The sequence below is a fragment of the Camelus dromedarius genome, chromosome 27, assembly GCF_036321535.1.
Source record: "Camelus dromedarius isolate mCamDro1 chromosome 27, mCamDro1.pat, whole genome shotgun sequence".
NCBI lineage: Eukaryota > Metazoa > Chordata > Mammalia > Artiodactyla > Camelidae > Camelus > Camelus dromedarius.
Window position 1 is genome coordinate 10,889,235 of NC_087462.1, and position 23,713 is coordinate 10,912,947.

At 46.2% G+C, this 23,713-nt stretch overlaps 1 protein-coding gene across 12 annotated transcripts in view; it reads right to left on the reverse strand.

The window, feature by feature from the left end:
• Window positions 1-644: 644 nt before the first annotated feature.
• The window catches only part of SUGP2 (SURP and G-patch domain containing 2), a 33,135-nt gene continuing 10,066 nt past the window's right edge, over window positions 645-23,713 (reverse strand). For 3 of the 12 annotated variants that reach the window (XM_064480047.1, XM_064480048.1, XM_064480049.1), the window contains exons 5-11: window positions 15,652-16,139; window positions 14,483-14,594; window positions 9,140-9,657; window positions 7,242-7,303; window positions 4,203-4,339; window positions 3,450-3,570; window positions 645-3,247 (exon numbers count right to left, since the gene is read on the reverse strand). In XM_064480047.1, coding sequence (XP_064336117.1) covers window positions 3,450-3,570; window positions 4,203-4,339; window positions 7,242-7,303; window positions 9,140-9,657; window positions 14,483-14,594; window positions 15,652-16,139 — 1,438 coding nt within the window. In that variant the 3' untranslated portion in view covers window positions 645-3,247. The remainder of the gene's footprint in view (window positions 3,248-3,449; window positions 3,571-4,202; window positions 4,340-7,241; window positions 7,304-9,139; window positions 9,658-14,482; window positions 14,595-15,651; window positions 16,140-23,713) is intronic. The other 9 variants (XR_010378100.1, XR_010378101.1, XR_010378098.1 and 6 more) reach the window with 9 other exon arrangements.

A 23,713-nucleotide genomic window follows, 5' to 3' on the forward strand; every position in this document is an offset into this window, starting at 1 on the left:
GCCCTGGGTACAACCACACTCTGGGCTCCTGCCCATCATGCCGTGCTCAGGTGGAGGCCCCACAGGTCCTGTAGGTGCCAGGCTTGCCAGCTGTGTGCTCTTTACCCTCCCTCCTCCTAGGGAAGGTCAAGGAGCTGCTGATGGAGGAATCAGACACAGGCAGGGCAGCACTGGGGATAGCACGGAGCTTTGAAGACGTCCCATGCGCTGCTTATTCAGTCAGGGGGAAGCCCAAGTGGGCCTTGGTCTAACTCTGGCAGCTGGAACCCTGACCTGCAGATCAGTAAGGTCTTGAGGTGGGCAAGTGAATCACGGGTGGCTCAGGTAAGGCTCCTACGTCCCGATACCCTCTCAAAGGCAGATTTCTGTGCCCAGCAATAAACTCTCCTCCCCACAGAACAGGGTGCACCCATCCACTGTGCTTGGCCCTGATCACTACCCAGTCTCTGGCACCTCCTGGGCTTTCCCGGTGACCTACCAGGCCCTCCAGCTGTGGCAGGCCAGTCGGAGAGGCCCTGGTAGGCAGAAGGCGTGCCTGGGAGGCCGCAGGGTTTACGGTCGTGTTCCATGTGGGCACTACAACACCTACCACGCATTCCCCAACCAGTCTGATTTAAAAACACATCAATGGAGACCATGGAAAATTGGGTTTCCTCTACATTTATTTCAACCGCTAAATGATTAACAACATTCACAACTTCTTAGATTAAAAAAAAAGAAAAAAAAACTTCCACTTTGTAACATCACAAACATCTTCTAGGTTTTACCAAGGACCAAAAATGCTAAAATTCTCTATATATGATTTCCAGTGATGGAAACAAGGCAGAGACAGTAAGCACCCAAAGTGGCGAGTTAACACTTTCCGGATGCCTGTCGTCCTCACGGAAGAGACCCTGGAACTAGAATGACAGAAAAGACACTGTGACTTTGACAAGGCTATGCAACTGCACATCGCGCTCGCTTGCACGCCCGCTTCCTGCAGAATGGCCTCTGCTGGAGAGAGCGAGGGCAGGTGCAGAGAGCCAGCGCACTGGTCTCCCTGAGGACGCACCACCATGCTCCACCCCGGCTCCCGCAATGCCTGCACTGCCTCAAAGTCAACTCCATAGAAGCATCACCTGAGTGCTCACAGGACTTTCCAGGCTCAAGAAGTAGGTATTCCCTTTGACATCTGCCAAAGGCTCACAGTGTCAGCTCAAAGCAAGACATCCCCAGGGGGAGGAGTGGCTGGAGGCTGTGGGAACAGGGCTCAAACCCTGGGAATTCCTAAAGTATTTTACTCATAAATAAAAGCAGAGAAAGCCAAGAATAAGCCCACTAAGACAAAGGGAATATGATAGTCAGAGCTATGCTTGAAAGGGCCAGAACCCACGCTGGGCAGGGTGCATGCATCACTTAGGGCCAACAGGTGCTCTGTGAAAGGCCACAGGGGACCAAGGCCCTGTTCTCAAGGTTCTACCACTGACCCACAGCCAACATGGAAGGCTACAGGAAGGATTAGCAGAGAGGAAAAAATGAACCTCGAAACCACACCACGCCTGCCGGCTGTTTCAATTCTGCTAAGGCACCTCCAGCGTGTTGTTGGCCATTAAGATCTGCCAGTTGCCAAAGCAACAAAAGTGACCAGAAACAAGCAGAACCCTAGGGACTACACCTGACATGAAGAAAGGCAGCATCAGGTGGGCACATGAGATGCTGACAGGCCTGTGACACTGTGCCGATGAGCGCAGGCCAGACAGACAAGACAGAACCAGAGGAGCCTGGGACTTCAGCCCAGGAGATCCGCGGCTTTGAGAAAGCAAGGATTTCTTAACAGCCAATAAAAGTGGCCAACAGGGTAACTCACTGCTGTGTTCCCCAAGCTTGCAGTATCAGCAGGATCCCAAGTTTTCCAGATTTTGGCACATATTTAAAACTTCAACACTGCTGCTTTACGAGGAAGGGTTGAGAGATTCCCACAGCCTGAGAATTTCGCATGTAGCTGCAAGAAGCAGAGTGCGGGAAGCTGGAAGGGGCGGCCATCGTATGCCTTCAAATAGCAAACAGCTGCAGAGCCCACCCCAAGAGGATCCTTTCTGCTCTGTACAAAGGCCCTAATAAAACAACTCTTTACACTGCCACATATGCAAAAAATGAAGTGTCTCGAAGAGTTTACACCTCCCACCCCTTTGTAGGAGACTCCATATGTGGTTTAGGGAAAAAAAAGAAAAACAAGTTTGCTTTGTGGATTCTAAAGAGACATGTAAATTTGGGGAAAGTTTCATCAGTGTAATGATTACTCCCCACTGAATATAGCTGCTGAATACGTTGCTGAAATTTCATTAAGTCTCTTGGGATGCATTTAAGAGATGAGACTCCATAAATAACACATTCATTGAACCAAGTATCTCCACTCGTTCAAAGGGCTCCAGCACTCCAACTGACAGGCTGTGGGACCAGAGTATGGACTTCATTATTACTGATTTACGTTCCCTATTTAAATTTGAGAAGATATGATCTGTGATTGTCTGTTTCAGCATCAAGTTTGCTAACAGATCACTTTTAGAGAGCAACATGTCCTGGGACAGGAAAACCGACAGGAGGTCCTGAGCACTTAAAAGGCACTGGTGCTTTCAAGGGCAGCCCCACCTTCTGAGGGGAACCAGGGAAAACTTGGAGAGGACCTGCTGCCAGAAGCATTTGGAAGAGGGGGGAAAAGGCCAAAGCAGACTGAAAATGGTGCATTCTCTTTTTTTAAGAAAAAGAAAAGCCAGCAGGTGGACCCTCTGCACCAGAAACTGCAGTTTGTTTTCCACGTACACACCAAACCTACTTGGGCACTGGTTCCAGGGCAGATCCGGGACAGATGTGGCGTTATAAGAGTAATTGCTGCTTCAAGCTTATCTTTTTTCACCAAAGGTTTTCATCTATTTAGGGAGAGAATGATTTTGTTCAAAACTGAGTTGGAAATTAAGGGTGGAGAGGGCAACTAAAAAGAGGAGAAAGATGAAGATACTTATAGGCCAAGAGCCCTTCAGAAGGAAAAGGATTTGAAGACCCTCAGAAAGGCATGAGGCAAAGTGGCATCCTCTGCTGTGCCAGCTTCCAGGTCACCCTTACACTTGCAGGACACAAGGCCACTCCCGTGGCAGCTTGTTTCCACAAGATGGCCACGTGCAGTCGAGCCTGGGAGCCCTGAGCTGAGGCCCCGCCATGGGTTGCACGCAGCTGCGCTTGGCGAGCATGGGGCTCGCTCCTTCAGGCAAACCTGGAAGGTGAGAGGTGGAACACATCTGCATCCAAACACTCCTTTTTTTTCCCTCATGGAATTTTTTCATTTTTTGGGGGGGTGATATTTTGATGTTTGGTTTTTGAGGAGTGGGGCACACCAACTCTTCTGGAGGAAGCTTCTCTGCGAACCAGAACGTCAGCTTAGGCAGTCTGCCCCACACACTAGCTCACACACATACCTATTTGTTGGCCCGTTTGTGTCTGTACATCTGCATCATCCTCTGACGGAACACATCAAACGTGTCTTCTTTGTGCTCCTGCCCGTCGGCACCCAACCCCTCCCCTTCTGAGGCAGTTCCCCTAAGGAGCAAAATGGAGAGTTAGCCACACCTGAGCCCAGAGTTGGCCACCAGGAGACCGAAAACAGCCCGAGTAGTCAGAGTGGGACAGAGGTATGAGGGACACATAACAGTGACAGCAAGGGAAAGGGAAAGTAAAGACACGATTCACTGTGGGGAACAAGGGGTACTCACCTGTGCAGGTGTGTAAAACTTCTGAGGGGCGTGCTCAGAAACCAGCCCCCGATTATAGCAGAAAGCCTCCCCAGCAGGTGATAAGCTCAGTTTTAACTGAAATGCTTGTTGGATGTTAATGGGGCTTTAACTCTGGGCCATGTTCTACCCTGGACCCAGTCTGCGTATGGGTTCTCGGAAAAGGGAAGCAAGCGGTTCTTAGTGTAACTACCCAGTATTACTACTCCGCTTTTAGGACAATAATGAACGTGGCCAAATGCCAGGGACCAAGTCTACTCAAGTGCAAGGAGCTGTGTGAACACCTGCATGTGTCAATGATCTGCTTCAAGCCATGTTCAACATGAGAGAAACCAAGAATCAGGATGACCAAAGGACTGAGGACAAGAATCCCACAGAAAGCCTCATCTCCCCAGGCACGCTGCCCATCCCCACCCTTGGCCCCCAGCACCCGCTGCATACACGCTGACGGGCTCCCTGATGCCCTTCCCACAGGAGCCCAGGCCGTGGCCCTCCTTCCAGCCCATCTTCTGTAGCATCTGGAACCCCAGGTTCTTGTCGGTCAGCTTCTGCTGGGTGAAATCAAAGTCCTTGGGTTTCTGAGGAGAGAGAAGAGTGGCACGTAGGGTGGAGTGAAGAACGAGGGTCTGCCCCGGGTTGCACCTGGACATGCCCCAGTACTAATACCCCTAATGCCTCCCTGACTCCCCAGACGCTCAAGATCAAGCCATGGTCACCTCCCCAGTTCCTGGCAACATTCCCTGGGTAGGTTGAGGCTGCTAAAGATTGGAGGTCACCCGCCTGAGGTGCCCCTACAGAACTGAGCTGGATCAGCCTCTTAAGGCTTCACCGTGACCACTCTTACTGCCGTGGTAAGACGGTGAGTTCAACTTCATGAGGGGATGTGGGTCCTGGCGCCAAGGAGTCAGTAGGAAGAACCCAGAGTGGAGACCTGGATAAATAGGGTGGCCCTGTGATAACCAGAGGGCACATCCCAGGCTGGGAAAACAGGGCACAGGCCTTGAGGCAAGAAGGCCCTGGAGTGCAGGAGTCAGAGTGGAGGCAGGACTGAGGCAGGAGGGGCCAGATAGGTGGTGGAGAGAGGCTGTGCAGAAAATTGGCTCAAAGGGTCCTTCCGACTTGACCCCCTGCCCCGTCACCCCATTGCTTCATTCATTCCTATGGGCTTCCAGAACTATGAACAGTGTGACTCCAGCCTGGAAGCTTCCCTGGATGCCTTTGGGCACTGCTCAGCAAACCTGATTGACTCATGTGTGTGTGTCTGTCTGTTCCTTCCCAGGTCTGGAGCTCTGAGAGCTTCCTAAGGACAAGGACTGGGTTTTACTTGGACTTGGGAGTCCATGTCTACCACAGAGCAGACCCCACTGGGAGCCAGTGCAGCTGGGCAGGACCTTACAGGTGCAGCGGTAAGGAGACCTGGAGGAGATCTGGGCTCCAGAGCTGGCTGTGGGAAGATAAGTTAAGAGGCCTGGAGGCCTCTAGAGGAGGAGCCTGCCTAGGATGAGCAGAGGGGACTTCCATTCAATCATGAATATTCATCAGCATCCACAGTGTGCTGGAACTGCTGGGCAGCTGGGGGCTCAGTTCCTGCTGCCTGAGCCCGTGTTTCTCTTACCGATTTACTTAACACTCAGCACAGCCTGAGGAGACCAAGAGGGTCTTACACACTCCTGGGAGAGAGCCCCTCTGTCCTGATCAAGGCAGCTGGAGTAGCAGAGGGGGTCTGAGTAGGGAACAAATGTGGGAGGGGAAGAGGGTGGGGGAGGCAGAGGAAAGGCTGGCCACGGGTTTCCCAAATGTCAGGAAAGCCACTCAGGTGGGAGCAATGGGAGGGACAGGGATCAGCTCAGCCTGGACAGATCTCTGTGAGTTTTCAATTTGTGTCTAAGAATCACCCTGCCTGGTCTCCTGGGGCTGGAGAAAAGCCGTGCACCACGGGCCAGGCTGAGGTGCACACAGAGAGCTGCAGGGGAGGTCTCCTACCTGCCTGCAGTCACCCCCCCAAAAAAACACCCACTTTGCAGGACAGCGGCTACACACCAATTAACATGCATTTTGTTTAATCCTCAAGGTATCTCCTACCTGCATGGTAGGTATAGCTGCCCCACTTTACAGATGTACAAATGGAACTTCAGGATTCAAATGCCAAGATTAGGTGAGCCTGAAATAGCTGTCCCCTCACCAGGCTGCGCCTTCACCCAGGCCACCAGAAGGGTACCTGGGTGCTATCTCAGCTTAAAAGCCAGCACACCATTTAGGACCACAAGCTTCGGGCACAGGAAGGTCCCTGCTCCCAAATGTAACTGGGGTCACACTGATACTTCCTCTGGCCATTGAGACTGACACAATGCACTTGGGTCTGAGCCACTACACGGGCTTTCCTCCCAATCTGACACCAGTAGAGACCTCACCAGCTACCTTACTTACCTTCCTGATCTCTAATGATCTGTGGGATCCTTAGATGTCCCCACATATATCCCTGGTTACCTTGCTCAGCTTCACCTGCTCTGACAGACGTCCAATCAGCTGTTTGGAGTGTTCCCCCATCTCCTTCCAATGACATGCCCCCCAGAGGGACTCCCCATTTCAGTCAATGGCAGCTGCATCCTCCTAACTGCCCAGGCTGACAACCCTGGAGTCACCCTGGACTCGTGACTTTATCTGTTCCACATCCAACCCATCAGCACGTCCCACCAACTTCACTTGGTCTCCCGAGTCTGCCTGGCCCCCGATCCCACAGGTTGCTCTCAACACAGCAGCCAAAGTGGCCATGCCTTCCACTCAAATCTCCACCATGGTTCCCTGAGAGTGTCTCCCAGAAAAGGGGCCACAGTGCTGACATCCATCTACAGACCTTAAAGTGACCTGAGTGCTTGCACCTCTACTTCCTCACCTCACCACCCCCATCACTCCACTCTAGGCATAAAGGGCCCCTGCTGAAATATGACTGCCCTGAGGCTTCTCCTAGGCCCCCCTGGTTAAAGAGTACCCCTCAACCCACATTATACCCCATTTCCCTTTGACCTGCTTCTCTGCACCCACAGCACCCCGATGACTGGGTCTTGTACATTTCTGTTGCTGCCAGCCCTGCTCACTGCTGCCTCTAGGTGGGTAGATGGGCTGGGCACATAGGAAGTGCTGATCAGTTAATGAACACACACGAGCGCGTGCTCCACTTACTAGCAAAGTAGTGCACTCTTTTAATCACAACTGTAGTTCACTAAATCTGAACTTCTCAATGGTTGAGACATCTTGTTCATCTCTTCAGACTCACCCATCCATTAAATGGACTAATTACTCCCTCCTTGGACAAAGCAAAACAGTTTTAAGAAGCCCCTGGAGAGAAAAGGGTGTGTGTTGTGCTTTGTACATTGACACCTGGCCTGAAGTATGAGTATAGCTTAGTCACAGCCACAGTATCCTTTGAAACGCTGGCAAACTCTGACTACGTCACACGGGAGGACTCACAGTCATGCTCACCTTCTTCTTGGACACGGGACGACCCCGAGGCCTGTCATAGGCGATTCGAACTGGTTCATGAACTAGAAGACAAAAGAAATATACACACACACATATATATGTGCTTTCCCCAAGTTACTAAGAAAGAAAATGAGGGTGCTGCAGTTTTGGCTAAGAGCCCCTCTGCCGACAGAAGGTGGCTCAGAGCTGCACCACAACACCAGCCGTTTGGCCCTGGCTCCTCTCAGGAATCGTGTGACCCACAGAGCAGCACACAGGCAGAACACCGCCTCAACTGAGGGCTGCCTCACTGTGGTAGAGTCTACCTAAGTGTGACTCCCACATTTATGATGAAGGACTGGAAGCGGGGATCATTTTCCATGTGTAGGAATATATTTTGTTTCAACAAATGAACTATTTGCAACACTGTGCCCTCCTTGTGTCTCTGGGACTGTTCCATAGGTAATTAAAGTCCACGTATAACTTTCCAGTAAAACAACCATGCTTTTCCTACAGAGCGCCAAATCACATTATTATTATAGTTATTATCATATTTACACATGTTATCACAGGGGAGATCAGCAGGTCTGGTATTGTCTCATCAATCACCCTATCAAGCAACTGAGAACTTCTAAAACAGAAAGAACTCCACGTTTCCCCCATGGAGACCATCTTAGCAGTCATTCTGATGTGCTACCACCCTTTGTGCTAAGTTCTGAAGGACAAGATTTTGGCAGAACAGTCAGCAATCCATTGCAATGCCAAGGTTTCTAAACACAAACCACGAGAACTGTTCCATCAGCAGGAGAAACTGACACTAGTGGGGGTGAATGTGATGGCCTCAATAACGTGAAACACACAGGTTCCACACACACGACGGGGCGCTGTTCACCAAAACTGCCTCACACACAAGTACTGAAGCATCAGCCCTATACATGAAACATGGCCCAGGCCTGGCTGTGTGGAGACACCTGGGTGGGCAGCGGGCAGCCTAACGAAAGGCAGCACATGATGATGCACCAACTGACATTCTAGAAAAAGCAAAACCACAAAGCCAGAAAGTGGCTGCCAGGGCTGGGTAGAGGAGGAGACCCAAGAGGAACACAGAGACATCTCTGGGATGGGCTCCACCTCTGCCGTACTGGGGGCGGTTCATGCCTATGTACCTTTGTCAAAACTCCTTGCACTGTCCACTTTTTGAAAAGGATGCATTTTGTTGCTAGTAAACTGTATCTCAAGAAGCTTGACCCTCCCAACACATGAGCAGGAGATGGCCTTCCATGGCCAAGGCAGGCAGAGCAGGGAGTGCACAGCTCCCACTAACGACTACCCGAGACTAGTCCTGGTCCACATCCTCCTGTCTCATCGTCACTACCCTGGGGCCTTTGCGGGGTTCAGAAAGCTGGGCACCCCTCAAGATCACAGACAGCAAATAGCCACAAGGTGACCCAGGCCCATTCCTTCCACTGCCAGGATTCCTCTGCTGGAATCTGAGCAATTATGTAAAATAACAAGCAGCATGTGGGGCGCCAAAAGCCAAATGCAGTGTCCCCCTAGAGTGCTGACTTTAGACCAACTAGAAATGTCAGTTTCTCATGACATTTTGGACTGGTGCACAAAACTAGTAGCACTATTTTAGGTTAAAAATTCAAGACCAAAGAACCCCATGTTGTGTTGGCCCAGGGGGGATTCTGAAAGGTAACGTCCACATTAGCCAAAGCAATCAGAGGCAGGAAGGGTGACAGGGGCCAGCTGGTCATCTCACAGCTGAACCTGGGCTGAAGGCCAGTAAATTCTTCAAAGCAGTCAGGCAACGTCTCCACGATTTTCCATGGCCCACAATCAAGCACCATGACTCCTCCTCAGGTGTTAAACAGAAGACCCTTCTGAGGGCGCTGTGCTGATGGCTGTGTACTCACCTTTTGGCTCCTGGATGAGACATAGTCTCTTGGGAGCCGGAATCATGCCGACCTTCAACGACTTGCTGCTGACCCTCTTCCGGGGAAAGCAGGCCCCTGAGGAAGCATGTGACAGGGCGGGCGCACCAGCAGGGCCATCCTCGGCCACTTCACTCAGGAGGCCATCAGCAGGGGGGCTGCCCTCAGAGCACTCGGACTTGGTAGACCCGCCCACCGGCCTGGAGGCCTCTCCAGGAGTGGGGACCTCCTCACCCCCCTCCTCATCCTCCTCCTCTTCGTCCTCCTCGTCCTCGTCCTCCTCAGGCATCACTGGGCTCTCCAGCTCGGCCTCATGCTGAGGGGGTTCATCCTCAAACTCTCCTTCCCCTTCCATGGGTTCTAGGGGGCTCTCCTGAGAATCAGCGCTCTCGTTGGCTTGGAGGGTCAGTGGAGATGATGTAAAGCAAATCGATGGGCACAGTTCAAATACTTTCTTTCGATAGAATTTGAAAGCTGAACTATTTTGGTCATGTAGAAACCTGGGATAAAGATGAAATACACTGGTTATGGTTAATCAGACGGTTCTCTGAACACTCCCATTCGCTGAAACTTCCAAATGGACTCAACAAAGCTGGAGGTGGGACAAAGAAGCAAATAACATGACCTCTTTCTGCCAGCTACAGTTGATGGTCAGCTGTGCAATGAGATAGTTTGAGGAGTATTAGTAATTTAACAAAGGAGCCAGAACGTAAGAGGCCTAACTGCTTTTCAGGGGAGGGAGGTGGAGGAACAAGGTATGCAGGGACGACCAGGGAACATGCTAGTATGAGCTCTAACACTACAGCCAGAAGATCCGACTTGGGCCTTACCTCATCTTTCTAATTACATCACCGGCCACTCTGGGCCTGCGTTTGCTCACTGTTCCTCCCACACTCCAGCTATGAGATGGAAAAAGGTCTGCCACTTGCAGCACCTCCTGCCTCACGTCCTGCAGCAAAGCTGCGTGAATGTCATGGTAATATGGCCTCTTTGCACTGCAGAGTCCAACGGCCTGAGCCACTGGAGCTGCGGCTGGTGTGAGAAACTGAAAACACACAAAATATACTTGGGCCAAAGGAAAGACAGCCTTTGTCCTTAGATAGGACAACTCAGCTTTGTAATGATGTCAATTTCCCCTAATTAACATATTAAAGTATAAAAGTATCCCAGTAAAAGCATCATTTTTTTTCTGGATCTAAACATGATTCTTAATTCATATAGAAACACGGTGTGATTCTTAAGTTCATACAGAAACATAAATATGCAAGAATATCTGGGAAAACCCTGGACAAGATCAACAAGGGGTCCAGCTCCAATGGATATTACAAGGTGTATGAAGCCTCTATAGTCAAAATAGCAAAAAACCGAAACAAAACAAAGTGAAAAAAACAGCATGGTACTGGTCCGTGGACAGACAGACCAAGAGAAAGGCCAGAAACACAGTATTTGATGAAGGTGGCCTCTCAAGCCACTGTGAAAAAGAATCTTTTAAATGAATAGTGTTGGGACAACTGGGCAGCTTTTTTAGAAAAATATTTAAGTTGGATCTATGCTGTACTTTTTGCTCCTAAATAACCACACAAAGATTGGAAATCTAAATGCAAAAACCAAGCCATACAAGTAGTGGGAGAAAAAGTATAAATGTCTTTATAATCTGAGTGTTGGGAGATTCTTCCTAACTGTAACTTAGTATCCAGGTGCAATAAAAGAAAAAAATTGATAAATTTGACTACATAAAACATTTCTGCATTGCAGAACATACCATAAGCAAAATGAAAGTTAAATATCCAATTAAGAAGGAAATAAATGCAATTACATTACAGGTAAACACTCGTAGAAACTAAGAATAAATCCAAAAAGCCCAATCGAGAAAAGGGCAAAGATTAAGAACTTCTGCCCTCCAAAAGACTGCTAGAATGAGAAAACAAGTCGCAGACTGGGAGAAAATATCTACAAATCACATATCTGATAAAGGACTTGTATTAAGAATATATAACAAGCTCTCAAAATTCATTAATAAGTAAACAAACAACCCAATTAAAAAATAGCCCAAAGATCCAAAAAGACATTTCACTAAAGAAATAAATGAGCACATGCAAAGATGCTCAACACAGTTATCTTCAGGGAAACACAAATGAGAACCACAGTGCGAAACCCCCTCCTCCACACTGGGAGGGCTAATGTGAAAAAGACTGACACTATCAAGTGCTGGTGGGGATGAGGAAGAACCAGAACTCTAATCCAGGCTGCTAGACATGTAGAACTGTGCCACCACTTAGAAAGGCAGTTTGGCAGCCAGCCTTTCCCTGACTCAGTATTTCACTGGAGAGAAATAAAAGCAGACCTTGTAAATAACTGCTCACAGCAGCTTTATTTGTAATCATCCCAGACCAGGAACAACTCAATGCCATCAACAGCTGAAGGAGTAAATAACTGGTCCAGCCACACAATGTGATACACAGCATTCAAGAGTGAACTATGGATACACACAACATGGCTGAATCCAAGTAATTATGTGGAGTAAGAAGTTAGACAAAAGGAGAGAACAAACTGCATTTACATATAATTATAGAAAATGCCAACTATTTACAGTAAGAGAGCACGGATCAGCAGCTGCCTGCAGGAAGGGATGACAAAGGGGATAAGGGAACTTTTGGGTCATGAATGTGTTCATCATCTTGATGGTGGTGATGGTTGCACAGGTGTAAATACGCATTAAAACTAATTAGACAAATATGTGAAGTTTATGGCATGTCAATTATACCTCAACAAAACTTTTTTCTAAGAGGATGAAACTTTTTTCAAAATAACAAAGAGCAAATGATATGAACAGTTTACATAAAGATATAAAAATGACACTTAAGTTTATGAAAAGGGGTTCAAAATTTTACTTAAGAAAAATGCAAACTAAAACTTCATTGAGAAAATGAGGAATGTCTCATAATCCCACTGGTTCAAAGGCACATCAAAAGGTGGGGGGAGTGCGGACAGGCACTCATGATACTGCTGGGAGAGTGGACCCAGGGAGGAAAACCTGCACTACCTATCAAAACTTAGTTTGCATTAATCCCCCTTCTGGAAGATACCCAATGGCCACAAACACAAAGCAACTGTGCACGAGGCTAAACAAGCTACAAGAGCGTGCTGAGTCACTACTGGGTCCCAGAAACGCTCCAGGAAATGTCAAGTTTTAAACTGTATTCTTTTTTTTTTTCCCTTGGGATGGAGGTTTAAATTTATTTATTTATTTTTAATTGAAGTACAGTCAGTTACAATGTGTCAATTTCTGGTATACAGCACAATGTCCCAGTCATACATATACACACATATATTTGTTTTCGTATTCTTTTTCATTAAAGGTTATTACAAGAAATTGAACATAGTTCCCTGCGCTATACAGAAAAACTTTTTAAAAAAAAAAATCTATCTTAAACTAAGGCATGCCTCTCTAGCACACTGGGAGCAGGTGTGGCTGCATGTGGAGGATGACACAATGGAACAGAGATGAGGGTATAGGTGGGACAGGCAGAGGGGAACTTCTAGATATGCTGTAAAGGGAAAAAATCAAGGTGCAGAAGAGTCTATTACACATAGACGACTACTTACTGGTGTAAGAACTATGAGGGAACATACATACACACACACACACACAAAAATGAATGAAAATGGTATCCCATTGATGGGTAGAGGGCATGAGACTTCTCTGAACTTACCTCTTCTAATTTTTACTTTAGAGCCACACAAATGCTGTACTTATTTTAAAAACTGTTTAAAAGGATGTGGAAAAAAAAGCACCCAAACTGAATTTCAGCAGAAACAAAGGAACCTGAGTGTGTATCAAATTGATGACAACCACAAACACAAAATGAATTAACTCAAGCAGCTAAGGAGCACCTTAGAGATAAAAATTTTCTAAAGGAAAAGAAAACACAAAATCATTTGGCCTTTACTAAACAGGTGTGCTGTTCGGTGAAGTCTTCTTCAAACTATTCTACAAGCACTGGGGGACAGAGTAAATCACCTTATCTGATGCTACTGTAGTTTCCTGGGGTCTCCATGTGGGAAAGGAGGAGAAAGTGCTATCTGAGGAACACTGCTCAGAAAAGGCTGTCAGAGGGTAAGGAATAACCCCAATCCCTGGCAGTGCCAAGTGCCCAGGATAATGCAGAGTTCTCTTCCAAACTGTAGTTTTCACTGGGGAAAAAAAGAGAACTGATGAAATGCTCCTGGTTGCCCTTCACTGAGCTGTCCCCTTCGCCTGGTCCTGCCAGTGTAAGGTCCCTCATATGTGGGCAGCCCAACTTTGAGGTCTGTAAGGCCCAGCAGCCCCCAGGTCTGTAAAAGGCAGAAGCAGGCTGAAGTCCAGCAAGGCCATCAGTGCTCCATGTAGCTGGTCTGAGTCCCACAGGAAGGAGGCAACCCCAGTGCATGACTCACTCAAGGTCCCAAACAAGCTAGAACTGCACGCTTAGTTACCGCTGGGCCCCAGAAATGCTCCAGGAAACGTAAAATTTTTACCTGTATTCTTAATTAAACTAAGGCACAAGTGTCTAGCATGTTGGAGCAGGGCAAGGGTCTAGATTCCCTAGCCAGCTATAGGATACAATCCACAGAGCACGGGAACCCCACTCACTTCAAGGGGAGCCCAGCAGGGTTATGGCTCAGTACCAGGAACACATGGCCCTAGGGGGCCTTCCCCTGAAGGAGAACCTGCACCCCACAGGCAGAGTGGGCTCCAGCCCTGGTTCTGTCACCTTTGGGCTGCGTAGCGTTGAATGGCCACCCTATCTGAGGAATGGAAAGGACAATGGTGCCCCCTCTTGGCACAAGGGTGCCAGGCCTCCACACGTGGAGATGCTTGTTGCTCACACCCAGACCAGGACCCATCCATCATAGTACATGAGCAGAACATTCTCATCCTGCCCAGAGCTGCCAGCAAGACCAGGGACAGTGTCCACCCTCCTCCTCAGACTCACAGGCAAGGACACACCCTCCTCTTTGCCTCCACACAGGTTCTAGGGAACATACTAGTCCCTCTGCTGAGGTGTTCTCTCCCCCTTGCCCTGGCAAACATCCATTGAGTCTTTGGATCTAGCTCCAACTCCCCTCCAGGGAGGCTTTCCTGATGCCCCAGATGAGGGCCAATCTCCCAATAACCCAAACAGATGCTTCTCCCTAACAGCCCTGAGCTCAGTGGAAGTGAAGTCATGATTTATCCTGGGCTGATCTGTGGGGCAGGAGTGCATCTGCCAGGCTGTCCTGTGGGCTTTCAGGACACACATGGGGTGAACACACTCAAGTCAAAGGGGCATGATGGGTACGTACCACAGGTCAGGGTTATCGGTGCTGTTTTCTATGCTGAATTGTTCAATCTCTGGTCCCACCTGAGCAACAAATTTAGCAAGTTTCTCCGCAGTCTCCATTGTTTTCACATCAACTACAAAACAAAGCAATTGTCATGTATCAGTTCTGAGCTGTCAATTCCCATGTGAACATTATGGGGCTGTGGAGACCGACTACAAAGACGGCCCCTCATTGCAGCCTTGCCCTTTGCCACGTGACTGTGCAGCTCTGTCCAGAAGAGGTGAACTCTCTTTTCTCTCCTTGAACTGGGGCTGGCCCGGGGACTCTTGCTGGCTGAGAATGGGACAGAAATGTGGAGACCAGGCTTCAGAGGCCTCAAGCACCCCACTGCCTCTCCAGGATGCTGAATCCTGACTGTCAGGTGAACAAACACAATCTGGCTGCTAGAGGGTGACAGGCATGTAGCCCAGTCATCCCCATCACCTCAGCTGGCAGTCCCAGGCAACTACTCTCTGCCTGCAAATGCATTTGCAGGCCCAGCCCAGCTGACTCGGAGCAACACCGGATGTCTCCTCTTTGAAGCCACAGTTTGGAGTGGCTCGTTACATAGCAACAGCTAGAGAATGAAGCTGTTGGGTAGATTTTTTCCCTCTACATTCCCACTTAGTGCTGAATGGAAAGCACAGGCCAGGGGGCAGGCCTGTTGTGGAAGGAGAAGTTAACGGCTGGGAGAAACATAAGAAACTGTGGGTCAGATAACCCTGAGAAGGGAAATAGAGGGACCCTGGCAGGGAAGAAGAAGCAGAATGAGAACAAGGGCAGCCTTACAGAACATACATGGGCAAGAATAGAGAGAAATGGATCAAGGAGCTCAAAGGCCCAAGCATGGGCAGATGGCACACCCTGCTGGCCAACAGGATGACCTTGAACAGAATCACTGGGCAGCACCTCATGTCAGCTCCACACTCAGGACAGGAGGAAACATGCAGTGGGATTCTAGGGCTGGCCCCTCAAGAAAGCAAGGAGAGTGCCTCTGTGAGCACCACCCTGGCCAGATTCCTTTCACTACTGCCTGCTGCCCAGCCCAGTGCAGCCCAGCCCACTGAAGCCATCCACCTCAGCAGAGACCCCTGGACGTTGATCAGTGTTGGGGCTGGGGCTCAGAGAAGGGGAAAGGAGTGAGAACTCACTGTCAGTAGACGGGCAGGGAGAGGAAGTCTGAGGGGCTTCAGAGACATCCACGCCTACTGGCTTCGGGGATGGATCTGAGGCTTCTGGGCTGGGGTCCCGAGGAGAGGGTCTGGCAGGATCTGGTGGACAATCCTTGGCAGCATCATTTCCATCTGGCTGAGGCAGCTTTCCCTGCAAGAAGCCTGGAGCCTGCCGGCCATGGTGTTTCAACCTGGTGCCTGAGGAGAGGAGGGTCTGGGTCCCGGTGGTTGCTCTCCTCACCTTCCAGCCCCGGAGTCCTTGAGCTCGAAGCAGCCCCCGCCGCCGACCCGGGAGGAGTCTCTTCTTGAGGCTCCGAACTGCCCGGGCATACAGCATGGCCCGGACTGCACACTCGGCCGCCATCGGCTTCTGATCTGATCCTGGCAAGGTCTGGCTCATTCGCTGCATTTCTGCCAGCTTCAGCTTGTAATATTTATACTCCAGACTATTGTCATCAGACAAAAACCTATATAACAAAACACGCACAGCAGGACATTTGTGAATACACCAGCACGACCAAATTGTTGCTGTAAACATATTTCCGTAAACCTTTTGTACTTGGTGACCTCCCTGCTTTTGGAGAGTCCCTGCCTGGCTCCAACAAGTACCCAGAGCTGGGCCCTGGCCATCCATCCTGCTCAGAGTGACTATGGGGGAACCAGGAGATATGATGGAGCACTGGTCGATTCCTCCTCAATTCCTGTCATCAGCAGCCATGAAGGAGTTTGCAGCTCCTGGTGGCCTCACGAACCAGTCACCCTGGAACCATGGAAGCACTGTCCTACTAGGGAGTGGCAAGCATTGTTCTTGGACACTGTTTCTGGGAGGTGATGTCCTTCAGATGGTGGACACTCAGTGATCTTTTAACTGAATCGAGGCCAGTGTGGCACTGCTGTGAAATCATGTGCCAGAGTCATAATGAGAACAGTATAGAAAAAAGGAGTTTGAGTTACAAGTACTGACATAGAGAGAGATCCACAGCATGGAGAGCAAGCTATAGAAGAATATCAACATCAATACAGACCATGTGAAACTGCACTGTGTACATACACATATATTTGCCTTTTTCACATACGCTGAAAGAACACAAAACAAACTTAAGAATTAGCTCTGAGGAATGGGTTAGAAAGGAGCATGGAGAGGGACTTTCACTTTATTTACTTTGCTGACCATTTCACTAGCACCTTCTTTCATCTCTATTAACTCTTCGCTTCTAGTCTCTGGCCTTTTTTCACCATTTCTTTCTAGCTTCATGAGTTGAATGCTTATCTTCGGTCTATTTCTGATAAACACACCCAAGGTCGCACTCTTCCCCCAGCTGTTGTTGGCGGCTGCATTCCATATGCAGTGCTCTCCTTGCTACTTCCTTCTGAAGAGCTTTTAACTTCAATTCTAATTCTCTTTCATTCAAAAGTTATTTACAAGCCTGTTTTATTTTGGCTGTTGCTGGTTGCAACTTTTATGCATTGCATAAAGTGGCCCACGTAATTCCTTTCCTGGGATGTGCTGTATGTAACTTTCTCCATGTCCTCATTCATAACAAGTCTTTTGTGAATGTTCGTTTTCAGTCTGTGTTAAAGAATGAGTATTGTTTGGTGAATACAGCAATACTTCATGTGGCTTTCAGACTGCCTGATGTTGAGATCACATTAGATGAGGTTCCCAATTACCAATAACAGAAGCTGACTGGAAGCGAGGTGGCAGTGCACAGCAGGATGCTGGCAGCACCATGTGATGCAGCATGTCCCTGGTGAGCAGCTCCATATGAAGCTCCTGTTGATGCTCTCTGCACAATTAAGGTCTGGGTGGATGTGAGGAAACAGGCTGTGTGCTGGCTCCTCCACTGCCCTGGACACTCTGTTGGCCAACAGCAGCATCCTGCAAGATTGAACCCTAACAAGCAAGTGTTCCCACATAAGGGAAAGCTGATCAACACATGGTTCTCAAGTCAAACGCAGCCCCAGCAAGGCCACTCCTCATCCAGGGCAGAAAGCACAGTCAGTGCCCAGGTGACCTGGATCCCACAATGTAAGTCCCTTTCCCCTGGATGGTTCTGATGCCAAGTGCAGTCTGAGAACATGAGTCACAAATCCATCTCCCCCAGTTCTAATGGAGCACATCAAGAGCACAGAATACTCCCAAGCTAGTCTGCCAGGTTCAAATCCCAGTGTAGCCACTTATTAGCTGTGAGATTTATGAATTTTTCTATGCCTCAGTTTCTTCACCTGTAAGGGACAGGTAATAATAATAACCTACTTATGAGGCTTGAGTTATATACCTTTCATTTTAAGGAAAATGCTTTGAATACTGCCTGTTCAACAATTATTAGTACATCATCTCTATTCATTTATGACCATTCTCTGTATTCTAAATTTTCCACACCTTTATTTGGATGACATCTACCCATCTCAGGGAAGTATATTCAAGTCTCCTACCACAGTAAGGATTTCCAGTTCCTCTTATACTTCCAAATGTTTACATAGCTCATAGCCACGTGTGGTTCCAGCAGTGAGATTCCCAACCATTGAAGCTCATGATGACTTTCCCTTGTCAGTAACCTCTTTTTGCCCCTTTGAATGTCCTTCTGTTTTGTCTGAAGTAACATTTCCATATCTCCTTTCTCTTCAGTAGCATTTGCTTGGTATATGTGTTCCATCTTTGTGTTTCACTCCCTATGTTTTAAGTGACTCTGATGAGGAACCAAGAGCTGCTGCTCTTATTGATTGATTGATCTACAATGTTGTGTTTATTTCTGGTGTACTGCATAGTGATTCAGTTACAGATACATACATATATTCCTTTTTGTATTTTTTTCATTATAGCTATTACAAGGCATTGAATATAGTTCCCTATGCTGTACAGTAGAACCTTGTTATCTGTTTTGTATATAGTAGTTAGTATCTGCAAATCCCAAACTCTCAATTTATCCCCCCCATCCCCTTTTCCCCCAGTAACCATAAGTTTGTTTTCTATGTCTGTGAGTCTGTCTCTGTTTTGTAAAAAGTTCATTTATGTCCTTTTTTTAGAGTCCACATATAAGTGATACCACATGGTATTTCTGTTTCTCTTTCTGGCTTACTTCACTTAGTGTAATAATCTCTAGGTCCATTCATGTTGTTGTAAATGGCATTATTTTATTCTTTTTAAGGGCTGAGTAGGAGTCCATTGTATAAACATACCATAACTTCTTTATCTGTCAATAGACTTTTAAGTTGTTTCCATGCTTTGGCTTTTGTACATGGTGATGCTATGAACAGTGGGGTGCACGTATCTTTTTGAATTAGAGTTTCCTCTGGATATAGGCCCAGGAGTGGTACTGCTGGATCATAGGATACATCTATTTTCAATTTTTTAAGGAATGCCCATACTGTTTTCCATAGTGGCTCCACCAAACTACATTCCCACCAACAGTGTAAGAGGGTTCCCTTTCCCCACACCCTCTCCAACAGCTGCTGCTTTCAAACTTGAGTCTCTGGCTAATAAAGGCAGCATCAACCTGCAGAAACTTGTGTATTCCTAGTAAGGCTGAATAAATTCAAACTCTTGTTTCCTATCTGCTGCTCTTTTCTCTTCATTTTTTTTTCTTTTTTGACTTTTCATTAGACTGAGTACCTTTTGCTTTCCTCACCCTTTTATACTAGTATGGAAGTTCTAAATCCCATTTCTATGCCTTTAATGGGAATAAACATTTAAGCTCTTATTTTCTGTTACTGTCCAGAGTTACTCACTAGCTGTATCCTTATTCTAAACAAGCCAAGAGCCCTAGCATCCACTTCCCTTCTTCCCCTTGCATATTTAATATTTAGATAATGTGGGATTTTAGGGTTTTTCTCCCCAAGCATCAATTATTTAGATTTTTGTGTTCCCTTTGGGGCCCTTGGACAACCTTGCTGAGGCTAAACAAGATTCTTGGCCACCTATTTCTTTCTGAGTCTATAAACACGTGGACCTAGTGGGCTGTCCCTGGAGTGCATAGTCCAGGAAAGGTAAGGGTCATTCCAATCCCAGGGACAATCTAGAAGATGCGAGAAAACAAAGCATAACATGTTCCTTCAGCTCTACTCTTGCACTGTTGGGACCATTCTAGAGGCTTGTTGCTCCACAATGTCTCTCACAGAAAGCGGAGGATGTCTACTTCTTGGTGCTCCAGATGAGGAAGCAAAGTTTGTGTGGTATCTGTCTGTACTACGGACATGCTAGTGCACCAGAGAGGCAGGCCTCTTTGGCAAGAGGCAGCAGTCAGTTCTGCTCACAAGGCTTGGCTGTGAGGCTGTGAACAAACCTAAGTTCGCCCCTCCTCGTGGGGAGAGGGAGTCACAAATTCCTGCTGGACCTCGGAGGGTGGAAATAATAGAAACCCTTCTTACATCTGCTTCCTAAGGTCTGTCCTAACTAATAAAAAGAAACTATTATTAAAAAAAAAAACAAACCCTATTTTCGAGTTGGGAATCTCCTGATCGATGATAGAATTCCTCAAACACTGGGGAGGAAAGTAAGCTAAATCCCCATCTATCTTCATAGGGTGTCAACACTAGTGCATAAAACTGGTAGATCAGCAACCTAAACATCTACTGACAGATGACTGTGTGTTTATACACACATGTGCACACAAGTGTAATGGAATATTAATCAGCCATAAAAAAGAATGAAACTGCCATCTGGAGCAACATGGATGGACCTAGAGATTATCATACTAAGTGAAGTAAGCCAGAGAAAGACAAATATCATATGTTATCATTTACACGTGGAATCTTAAAAAATGATGCAAATGAACTTATTTACGAAACAGAAAGAAACTCACAGACATAGAAAATAAACATAGGGTTACCAAGGAGGGAAGAGGGGTAGGTGGTATAAACTAGGAGTCTGGGACTGGCAGATACAAACTACTATATATAAAACAGATAAACAACAAGGTCTTAATGTATAACAGAGAACTAAATTCAGTATCTTAAAATAACCCATAATGAAAAAGAATATACACATGTATATATTTGTATAACTGAATCACTACATGAGAAATTAACACAACATTGTAAATCAACTATACTTCAATCAAAAAAAAACTCAGACTATACATTTAAAAAAAAAAACCTGATAGATCAAGAAAAGGTAACAGGCTTATCATTTCTAGAGATACAGAGGTAACTATTAAAAGCAGCTTAAGGAATTAACAGTGACCGCCTCCAAGGAGTGGAATTGGCATGGGAATGGATTATGGTATAAATATTTGCCGTTTGTGATTAGTTTAATTGATTTGGCAGGGGGGGGATCACAAACAAGTACTACTTTGACTTAAGAGTTCAAACATACACACCAAAAACCTAAGTTTACTAGTTTCTTAACATTGGTTTTTTTTTGCATCACATTCTTTCTCCTTATGGTCTCGGGGTAATTTCTCCTGAAGGAGTTCACAAGTGATCAATGCTCAAAGTTTAGCCCCCTAATTTATTCTTCAACCAGGTCTATTCTACTAGCTAACAACTGAGATTTTTAATTCAACAATGAGATTTTTTTTTGGCAGGGAGGGTGTAACTCAAGTGGTATAGTGCATGCTTAGCATACATGAGGTCCTGGGTTCAATCCCCAGTACCTCCTCTAAAAAAATAAATAAGCTTAATTACCACCCCCCACCAAAAAAAATAATTAAATAAAACAATAAATAAATAAAATATTAACAAATAAAATGTATTTAAAAATGAGATTTTTCATTTCCAAGATCCTTAATTGGTTCTTTTCCATAACAAGCAGTTCCTGTTTCATGGATACAATATATTATTTTCCATTTAAAACTATTAGTTACATATATGCATTTTTAGACAATCTTCTTTTTCTTATAGTAACTCTGTCTTCTTAGGTGTCAGCTCTATTGAGTTTGATGATACTCCTTCATAATGCTGATTTTCCTCAAATACTTGGTTTTTAGCTCAATGCTTATTCTGATTTGTACACCCCTCCTACCACCACCACCACCACCACACACACACACCTGACTCTGGCTATGGTTCTGTTTGCCATCCCAGGCTGTCAGTGATCATAAGCCTGCTGGCTAGTGTGCAGTGGTCATGCCCCCAGTCCTCTCTGGATCTGCTTCCCCTTTAGCCCAATCATCTCAGCAATCACCTGGAAATTGCCCCTGAGTCTTCCAAGTCTAGATGACATCATACCCAGAGGATTTGGTTTCTGCTTTCATCTGTCAGTCTGAGGCTATCTAGCTTCCTTTCTTCAGCATGAGCACTGGTTAAGCCCACAGAGCCTGAATGTGAATCTCAGCTCTGTCCTTTACTAGCTGTGCATCCTTGAGGCAAGAGACCTCTTTTGAGCAAGTTTTGTCTGTAAAATAAGGATGACAACATATCTACCCCAAAAGGTTGTTTATGAGGGTTCAGGCAGCTTCAATCAGTAAACTGCTTAAAATGGTACTACATGCACAGAAAACAAGTGTTTGCTAAATAAAAGTATTCAATAAAAATGAATACACATATGTTCATGTATGACTGAAGCATTATGCTGTACACCAGAAACTGACACAACATTGTAAACTGCCTATACTTCAATAAAAAAATACATATACAAAGACAAAAAAAAGTATTCAATAAATGATACTGGAGCAATTAGGTTATTGGTGTTTTTTTAAAAAAAAAAACTTCTAAGTTACATGCTTATCTTATTCAATACATGAACATAATCTAGATGAATTCCAGAATTCTGCAAAAATAAAACCATAACAAGTTCCAACTCTTCTGGTAAATCATGCTGGTTAGGACCAAAGCCCTGGTACCATTACACAGAAATTTATACCTTTCAAGCACCTTTAGTAATTACAACAGCAAGAATAGTTTGGTATGGATACAATGTTGACTACATCAGACCTAACAGACCACTCAAAAAGAGGAACTACAACTACAAGTTCTATGAGTAAACACATAATCTCTTTAATTAACAAAAGAACATAAGGTCAAACATCACACTATGAAACTATTTTTAAGTCAAAACACTCCTGTGAGGGCACGGAACATGTATGGAGCGGCAGTGAGAGTGTCAACTGGGACAAATAACGCATGGAAAGGAACCTGATGATAAAGACCAGTGGTCTCCACCAGGAGCAACTCAAGTCCCCCAGGGGACACTGGGCAATGTCTGAGGTATTTTTGACTGTCACAGCTGGGATGGAGGGTTCTACTGGCATCCAGTGGGTGGAAGCCAAGGATGCCCACGACAGTTCCCACCACAGAGAATTATCCAGCCTCAAATGTCAATAAAGCTGCAGCTGAGAAACAGACAGATCAAATGCCTCTAAAACGAGCTTTGCTTTTAAACCAACAATTTCATTCCCAGATATTACTGTAATAAACTGACAGAAATAAAAGCAAAACTTTGTTCATCATGTTATTAGAATGTAAAAATCCACCAATCAGCAGTGGTTTAAGTGTAGGGTACTGTGTATGAAGGAATAGTACACACTCGGCAATAATAAGGACAATTATGTTAAGTTTAAAATAGGACACAACAACTGAGCACACACTATAGGGAAAAAAATGGGAGAGCTCTGAGTAACTCCATCTTTGCCTTTTTACTATTCTCTATTTTTACAAATGGCATATGCCCCTTTGATCTTTTTTTTTAAGTTAACAAAGCATAAAACTTTTCCACTTCCATCAATATAATCTAGAGATAATCCTAAACACACATGAAAGTGTGACACATTAAGCTTTTCTAAGAAAAAAAATTTTAAATAGTGTACAATCAAAAACATTCCCAAAGACCAACAAGAGAGGAATGGCTAAATAAACTGATCACCTATTCTATGGATCAGTAAACGCAGCCACCTGAAATGTTTACAAAGAATAAAGAATATGAGCATTTTCCTATTATCTAAAAGAAGCAGGGTATATTGTATCACAGCTATGTTACACATGTAACACAACTATGTTAAAAACCAAACAGTCCCTAATGAGCAGAATGACTAGAAACAGACACCCAAAAATGTCAATGGACGTTACTAGGCACATGGGTGGCTTCCCCCAACTTTCTGTTCTT